This window comes from Pteropus vampyrus, unplaced genomic scaffold, assembly GCF_000151845.1.
Source record: "Pteropus vampyrus isolate Shadow unplaced genomic scaffold, Pvam_2.0 Scaffold444, whole genome shotgun sequence".
NCBI classification, from domain to species: Eukaryota; Metazoa; Chordata; class Mammalia; order Chiroptera; family Pteropodidae; genus Pteropus; species Pteropus vampyrus.
In genome coordinates, this window is record NW_011889225.1 from 630,937 (window position 1) to 640,142 (window position 9,206).

The 9,206-nt window shown below is 38.1% G+C and overlaps 1 protein-coding gene across 2 annotated transcripts in view; it reads left to right on the forward strand.

Moving 5' to 3' along the window:
• The window catches only part of ST8SIA1 (ST8 alpha-N-acetyl-neuraminide alpha-2,8-sialyltransferase 1), a 116,064-nt gene that overhangs the window by 53,241 nt on the left and 53,617 nt on the right, over nt 1–9,206 (forward strand). The window contains exon 3 of one of the 2 annotated variants that reach the window (XM_011381576.1): nt 7,579–7,688. The exons of the other annotated variant lie outside the window; for it this stretch is intronic. Within the exon in view, the coding sequence (XP_011379878.1) occupies nt 7,579–7,688 (110 nt within the window). The remainder of the gene's footprint in view (nt 1–7,578; nt 7,689–9,206) is intronic. 2 annotated transcript variants of the gene reach the window in all.

Genomic DNA, 9,206 nt, shown 5'->3' on the forward strand with positions numbered 1-9,206 from the left:
TTGTCATTATTTTGCCTGTTTAGCTGGGCACTAGGCTTATTAGGAATTTGCCTGTGGGAAGTTGCCAGTCCTTAGCTGAAATAATAAAGCGGGGTACAGAGTTAAAGAGATGTACATCTGAAGAATATTGTTAAAGGGTTGGGGGCTTAATTGATGCACTGGTTAGAATGTAAGTAGGTTCTTGAGCAGGGCAGTACAATTAAATATGTCAAGGAGGGCATAATTAGATGGGTGGCTGAATGGTGTAATTACATTCATAAGAGAGGGGCTGTAATTAGATCTGAGGCAGGGGGTGTATTTGGATGCTTAGGTTGAGGATATAATTAACATATGGGTGAGAAATTAAATTATGTGTGTGGGTGGAGCATAATTATGTGTAGGAGTCCCTGTGGATACGTGGGTGAGAGTACATAGAAACGAATGGGTCAAACTGCAATAAGATATATGAGTTAATATGCTTATGGACAAAAACTTGATTTTCATCAGTAAGAGCAAGCATATATTTTGACATCGTGACTAATAGCAGTTGGCATATAGTGACAGCTTTTCAGACCACTCTGAAGAGTTGCAAATCAAAATCTCTGCTTTTCTATTAAGACTGCTTTTCTATTAAGACATTGACATTGATTCCTCTTCTTAATAATGGAATTCGATGGTGTTCTCAATACTGAATAGCTTGGTAATTAATTTTGCTAGCTTTGAAACACAACTGCGTGACAGGGAAGACTAGCTTCCCCTTCCTATCAAAGAGAGGAGTTTAGAGGTAGCAGTAGAGCAAAACAAACAAACAAACAAAAAACAAAGATTTTTCCTTTGAATTGTGAAGTGTGAAAATAAAAGTGCTAATTCTAGTTAAGAATATCAGCATAAAGTTGCATGTGTAACAAAGTCAGCAAGATTTAGCTTGAAAGCCTCACCTTTTTTTTTGTTTAACTATGAGATAAAGTTTATTCAGAAATATATATGGCATTGCTCTCCCCACCCTCCCCTACCCCCACCTAAGTATAAAAGCACCAAGGCAGGAAATGTAGGTTACAGGTCAAATAGGAGCAGGGAGTGGTGGAGGGAAACTAGAGGAAGAAGAATCTAGAGCAAGGTAGATGCAAAAGGTATTCAATGCATCTGAGAAATTTATATTGAAGTAGTGAAGTATGGTGAGAGTTATAATAATTGATATATACTGTATTAAATTTAAAACCTGGAGTCTTTTGTTGTCATCTTCAAAAGTAAGAGAGCATTTAAATATACAAGTCTGTTGCTTAAATTCTTGAAATTAAAGATGTTTTATTGGCCACTACTTTGCTTGATCTGACAGTCTATTATTCGATTTTCATAAAGCCGTGTGCCTAAGAACCTCCTTCCATCTGTCCAGGATTTAGAGGTGCACTATAGATAGAATTCTAGCGGGCTGCTTCTGGGATTATAAACTTTTTGGCTTCCTTGGACACCCAAGAAGCCTAGATTTAAGGTTAGATATTTCTTGTAACCTGGATATAGGGACATTAAAGCCTGCTCCCTGATTTCTGCTCTTGCTCTATAATGGTTCTATAGAACGTTTTTTTCTTCTTCAATTCTGATTTTATGTCAGTGCATGATGCTAATTTTTTACATTGTACACATGCCTCAAAGGTAGCCTTTTTCAAAGACTATTGTAGTATTCAGAGGTGCTTTTACTAAAATGTAGTGTATTTCTGTGAAAATAATTATCACAGCATTGTTTAATCCAGTTCTCTATTAAATGGTTTACATGTTTCTTTTTTTCCATGCACCTCCTACCTCCTCCCCTTCTCCCAAAGCAAACTCAAACTCTAACACAGTTAGTGATCGATGGTGAACTCAGTTGTTTATGGAGACAGTGTAATTTTCATTCAGAACATCTAGTTATGTCTATGGAGTGGAAGACAAGTAGGCATGATTGTGTTGGTGGTTGAAGTTACTGACTCAGTGCTTTGTCATGTGTGAATTGCATGTGAAGAGGAGGAAGAAGTGAGGTATCTGGCTTTGGAAATGACTCTGGTAAATAATGCTTTATTCACTTAATTATAAAAACCATTCTGTGATGCTGAAGAGCTATTTACATAACGTACACACACGCAAAAAGTTTTAATTCTTCAGATTCTAGTAATATTTGTTCAGAAGTCATATTGTCAACCAGGAATATTTTCACAGTTGGCATGTGTAGTTCGTTTCCTAAAAAGTCTTCTAGTCTGTAACAAGTCTTTTTACCCTCATTTATGCCATAAAACATCTAAGACCCTAATTTTTGTCTTTTTTTCTAAACTTCCTAAGATTACCTAATAGACTAAAAATCTCAACTACTTTTCTTATACCTAAAAATGTTTGATCTCAGTGGCACTTCCTCAGACAGATACTCCCTAATCCTAAAGTACTCTGCTCTATCATATTTGTTAAATTCTGTTTTTCCTGTTAGAACGTGAGCGCCACAAGTGGGGTACATGTCTGTTTTGTTCATCAACGCATTCTTGGCATCCATCACAACTTCTGGTCTATAATAGGTGCTCAACAAATAGCTATTGAATAAAAAAAGAAGTTAGACATCTGGACTATTTAAGGAGAGGCATGGGCAACGTAGGCAGTGGATGATGATTAAGGATAAGGGGTATATGAGAAGCAAGGTTCTGAATGGCTTTATTAATAGCCTCATATGGCTTTATTAATAGGCTCATATTTTAGATAATGGTTAGGCTTATGTTTGTTCTTTAAGTTTAGAAATTAAATTACACATTCATTATGACAGTAAGGAAATACCACTTTACATGAGGTATTGAAAATAGATTAGATGCTCAACATAAATCTGCTGATTAAATAATTAACTTATTAAGCAAATTGTTGATCATCTCATCTGTGCTTTGTTTGGATGTAATGTGTTAAGCAAAAGATATGATACCTGTAATGATTCATATAAAAATGAACAATTAAAAACTCATTAACTGATAGAAGTGGTAGATATACCCTCAAAGGCCAATGATAAAAAATATTTTTTAAAACTCTGTATAACTCTTTGAAATTAAAAGTATCTCACACAAAGATAAATGACACAGTGGTCTAGCAATATAATAATAATTTTTCCTTATAGAATTTAATTTTTTAGTGTATAATAATGTACTAATATCATATGTTGATATAGGACTTTAGAGATACCTCATGATGTTCAACACCTCACCTTATTTAATTCTTATAATCACACTGGGAGATGGATGGGAGAGTTATTACCATGCCTGACTTCCAATGAAGCACTGAGATTTTGAGGGACCTGGCAAACCAGAATATGAATCTAGATGGTTAGTATAATATGATAATTAAGAAGATGGCCATTAGCAGATGGGCACAGTGATAGTGAAAACATTTGGACAGAGATCCACAAAATTAACTTGTGGTCGAGCAATATTTTGAGCTTGTTGTTAGTCAATCTGCATAATTCATCCTTTCGTTTAGTGTAGTATTTTTTAAGGTTAGCAGGGGAAGTGTTGTACTGTATTATAGTCTCAGATCCAATAGATTTTTTTTGCATGGATGAATGAAGATACGTTTGAAAAGAAGGGATGCAGTGCCTTAATAAAAATAATCCTTGACAAAATTATAATATTCATGCTAAAGTGGATGACCAAAAGTTCTTTCTATGCATGTAATATACCCAAAAAAGAGAACATCTTGTTCATTCATTATTCTGGTAAGCATTGACCATTGCCAAGTTGAGATGTATTCTAAAATAGAATAATGATGTTATCTCAATTAGTTAAAAAAATTCCACAATGTTTTCTCAATTAAAATTTTCCTCTCTGTAAAGCTTTAGTGAGGTCTTATTGTTCATCGATGTATTACAGTGCCCAGAAGAGTACACTCAGGCACTCAAGAAATATTTATTAAAATGAAATTGCTTGTGTGAGGGCTAGCAGTAGACCAAATGAAGAAGTAGCAAACAAGTATTACCAAGTAGCAAACAAGTATTACAAAAAAGTTAGAAATGGTTTTTTTCCCTCTCATTGACTTTTGTTGGAGGGCTTTAAAAACTTTTTAATAGTATGTGGATATAATAGTTAAATGTTCTGCTAATAAAATTATTCTAATTAGTAAGATAGAGTTAGATAAATTACTATTGTACCATTTTCCCCGAAACCCATGGCATCTAGGTATTTTGTGGCTTGAACATGTCAGTAAACTTTGTTGGAAGGAAGAAGGGGATGAAAGGGGAAGGAAGCTGGTGGTTTGGCAAGATGTCTTACACACATCTCCTCATACAACCTTATGAAATCTCATGCAATTTTAGAGACAAGAAGTGGAATGCTGAGGGACCTGACAACCTACTCCCCAAACCCCATTATCCCACAACCTGAAAGTTAGGAGGCAGTGTTTGTACCCAGCTTTATGCTGCTGCTGCTGCTACCACTCCCCAGATCTGCTTGTTTGGGACCCAGATTTTCACCAGTCAATCTGGTTCAAGAATCTCTCTAATAACAACGAGGGGCGTTTAAACTGGCTTTTACAAAGCAAACTAAATTTTAGTTGAGGTTGAATCAACCCACACTTTTCAAATAAACCACAATATATTCAAACAGATATGCAAATATACAGTATAAGTCACTGAATCAGACCAGTCTTCTGTCTTCACTACTGAATTAAATCTGTCCTTGTTAAGGTGACCAGCGACCTCAGTGTTGCTAGATCCAGTGGCAATTTTCAGCTGTTTTCTTTCTTAATCTATCAAGCATTTGATGTAATATTTTCCTTCCTTCTTGAGATATGTTTGTTCACTTGTGGCTTCCAGGACACCACACTTTGCCGTTTTTATCTCCCATTTCACTGGCCACTCTCCTTTAACTTCCTTTACTGATTTCTCCTCAGTCTCCCGAGGAGCGCCTCAGGATTCGAGTCTTAGACCTCTTCTCTTTTCTGTCTACATTCATTTCACACCATTTAGTCTCCTAACTTTAAATACCTACTGTATATATGCTGATCACTCCCAATTTTCTATCTCCAGGAAAGATCATTTTCCAAACTATATTCTCATACGTACAGTTGCCTACCTGACATTGTCACTTAAATGTCTAATAGGCATCTCACACTTAACATATTTAAAATTGAGCTCCAAATTATTCCGCTCAAATCTGCTCCTCTTGTAGTTCTTCCATATCCCACTAAAATGGCAGGTCCATCTTTTAAAGTTATTCAAGCCAAAAGCCTTGGCATGATTCTTGATTTCTCTCGTTTTCTCTTACCCTATTTCCACTGCATCAGCAAATCTGCTTGCTTCTGACCACCCTCACTGCTGTCACCGAAGTCCAAACCACCAAAATCTCTACTTTGTGTTACAGGAAACTCCTAACCAGTCTGTTTCTTTCCGCCCATGACATCTTACAGCCTATTTACACAGCAATAGAGTGATTGTTCCAAAATATGGCATATTGCCACTCCTTTACTCACCATTCATTGACTTGTTTCCCATCTTAGAATAAAACTCATAGTCTTTTCCATGCCCTACAAGGCTCTATAGAATTTTTTCCTCAACCTCCCCAACAGTTATTTCTCTGTTCTGCCCTCCTACTTCTCTCTCCCTTGCTTACTCATTGCCAGACACAATGTTCTCTTTGCTCTTTCTTCAAACCCCAGGAATGTTTCCTCCCCAAGGTCTGCATCAGTGGTTTCCACTGATATCTGTATGTCTCACTACCTCATCTCCTTTAGGAATTTACTTACATGTCTCCTTTGAGTTCTTCCCTGACCACCCTACTTAAATTGCAGTTTCCCTTCAAAAGTATTTCCTGATCTTTTAATGCCAATGTTTTTTTTTCTTTCTATAGCCCATATCACCACCTGACTTACTGTTCATTTTAATTATTTATTCTTATTTATCTTCCATTTCCCCACTATAATGTAAGCTCTGTGGGAATGCTTGGAATATAGTAAGCACTTAATAAATACATGTGCAATAAATGAGCACCAACAGTTAAATCTATATCTAATAAATTATAGATCTAACTAATGTGTCTCCAGTGTCGATTTCAAACCCTCCTTTCTAGAGTGACTGAGAAAAATGCCACATATCATCCTGAATCATCCTGGATGTGTTAGAGTGCTGGCCTCTGCCCTCTGTGTGTCCTGCTCTGGAGTTGAGTGGACCGGTCTCTGTGGTGGCCATGCAGAGAATTCTCAACTCTCTGTTGGCAAATGCTTAGACTTTACACTTTAAGTACTGTGTCTTTGTCAATTATGTTTTCATAGCTTTAGTTGTTCCTTTTACACATCAGAAATCACGGAAGTAAAATTCTCTTCTTTTGCTGCATAAAGTGCCTACCTTAGTTACTAATGACCACGAAGATTCCTGTATTTTTTTTTTCTGGTTTAATTGTTTTATGCCTATGTAAGACCTTTATAATATACGTTTATGTATTTATTCCATTTATTCTTTTGGTATAATCCATATTATTTACTTCAGATTCATCTGGGATGGCCTACTTAATACCAGTATAGTTATCTTATGTACCAGTTATATATAGTAAGGTTCTCTCCCAAAGAACTCCAACCATTATGCATTGTTTCAGCAAGCAGGAAATTCTGTACCTGGTGGTTCTTGCTGATCCAGCTAAAAGAGGCTGAATGACGCATTTTACTTTCAGGGGCTATTGCTGGGTTTTGATATTCCCTGGACTATAAATAGCACTTCAGGGAACACTCAGGTACAGTGAACATTTTCTTTGCAGTCCAGCTCAATGTTTGCAGAAAGAAAGTCACATGCTGTCTGGTTCAGCACAAGTCACTTGCCCCTCAGTGCCTCCTAACTTCTAGACAGACCCACCCAGAATTCTTAGTTGCTCATAAACACAGCATTTGCTCTCAGCATACTTTCATGCCTTTATTTATACTGCTTTCTCTGCCTGGCAGAATCCTGCTCATCGTTTAAGATTTATCTTGAGTGAGAAAGCTTGCCTTGAGTCAGCTTGGCAGAAATACCTTCTTGCTCTTCTATAGGATTCTCCACAGCATTTGGAACATACCTGTTCTACAGTAATTTCAGCATTATATTAGGGTCTGTTACATAAGTATATATGTTCGTACTCTCCTCATGTCCCAAACTGTGAATCCTGAGGCCTGTGACTTCTGTATCCTTGTATCTATCCTCAAGAGTTAGTGTAGAAAACACTCAGCAGCATTTGCTGAGTGAATGGCTGGTTGTATGAATGAATGAAATTGCATTCAACTAGGGGAATAGGATTTATCTGAGTTTGTTCTCAGCTTAATGCTTTAAAAATAATCCTATATGTAGCTTGGATTTTTCTACTTTCCCAAGCAGACATCCTGTACTAAATGTATGGCCAATTTGATAATGAAAAAAAAAAAGTTATATTTATATATACTTCAGGGTGTTAATTTTTTTTTTTTAATTTCAAAAGAACAGGCTAGTTTTTTCCTTACAAACTTCTTGCATCTTTCTTTCTACATACTGTCTTCACTCAGCCCAGTCTTCAGTCAAATTCCTCCAAAGGGTCTGCTGTAAACAATGGTTTCGTGAGCAGTTGTGCATTCTCTGCAGTGAAAACCCGCCTTGTTTTCTGTTGCTAGGCAACCCCATTCCAGCTGCCCTTGAAGAAATGTGCGGTGGTGGGAAATGGTGGGATTCTGAAGAAGAGTGGCTGTGGCCGTCAAATAGATGAAGCAAATTTTGTCATGCGGTAAGAGCACCCACAGCTCGGCCTCTGCTTTTTCTCCTTTTCCCCACCCCTCCAACAGCCCCAGGGCCTTTTGAAACTAGTCACTTGTGATTAATCAGTTGTAGCTGCTCTTTAGCTTCCCTTCAAGTTCACATACAAGTAAGTTCAGGAGAGGGACAGGGGAGCAAGGGAACGTGCCTCAAGAAAGTACAAAGCCAAGAAAGACTCAGAGGTTGTGGGCAGATCTCAGAAGTGGAAACATGCAGATTTTATTTTAGATTACACATTCGAGTGATTAAAACTTTGAAAATTGTTCCAAAGACTAACTCTCTATGCATAAGCATATTAATCTATTCATTTCATTCTATGCCCATTCTTCATTTTTCACAAAAGCGTTCTCAAGTAGTGGGTGGGATTTGAAGAGGGATTTGATCTGTGCTTGACTAAGAAAACTGAAGGAAAGAAGGGGAATAAATTCCAAGCAAGGAAGAAGCTTGGAAAAAGGACTGAGTAGAGTGATGATGTGCACATCACTTCTGGTGGAAAACATGAAGCTTCTGCCATGACATGTAAAGGAATTGCTGAGACACACATCCAGCCAAGGGTAGAGAACATCACACTGTCGTGGCACCAACCTGTACCGTTGAGTGATTTTGGCCAGAAGTGAGGACAGCAAGTGATTGGATTGACACAAAGTTGGAGTTGTCTGGATGAAAAGTAAGAAGGATGGGGGGTGACAAAATGTGGAAGGTTCTAGCTAAAGAGTATGTGAAGTGACACATTTGGTGTCTGGGCTGGATAGGAAGTGGGCCCTGAGAAGTGTGAAGGAGAAAGGAAGGGAGCCACATGGGGCCAAGTGATAGGGTCAGAGCCTGGAGGGGACAGGTGGGAAGAATGAGAGAAAAGTGGAATGATAAGAACTAAAGTCAAAGAATGGCCCACTGGAGTATATGATTTTCGAGCTTAGCTTCTCTAGGGATGCTCAGACTGTTGTAGAAAAAGAGGACATTTGTTACTGAAGAAGTGAAGGGATGTCGAGGCTAGACTGTGGAGGGTCTTTCGGCTGAGCTCTAAAGCCTCCCCCAGGAGGGAATGGCTATGAACCAGGTGCCTACAGGCTCCAGGGCCAGGAAGGCTGAGGCCCAAGCAACACAGAGGATGGAAAGCTGAGCAAAAGAGGGAGGGGTATTTGTATTTTGTGTTCATTTTTAAGGATAATAGGTAATGGTCTAAATGGCAAAAGGTAGCCAAGAGAACACTAAATCACCTCTGAGCTCTGAGCTAAATGGAGTAGGGGAGAGTCTAGACTCTATTTGAGAGTGTTTCAAGGGAAGCCATGTACGTGAGGGAGGGCCCAGTACCCTCTTAGAGAACAGGAGATGGGCTTCTTGAAAGACTTGTCATCTCATTGGCGAAGCCTGCAGCAGAGTGGGGAGATCTTTCTACATTCATCTTTCCTGCAGGGAGATGCCCTGCCATAGTTTTTCCAGCATAGGACTGCAATTTCTCTCCATTGCAAATACTGTTATGTTTTTGGGA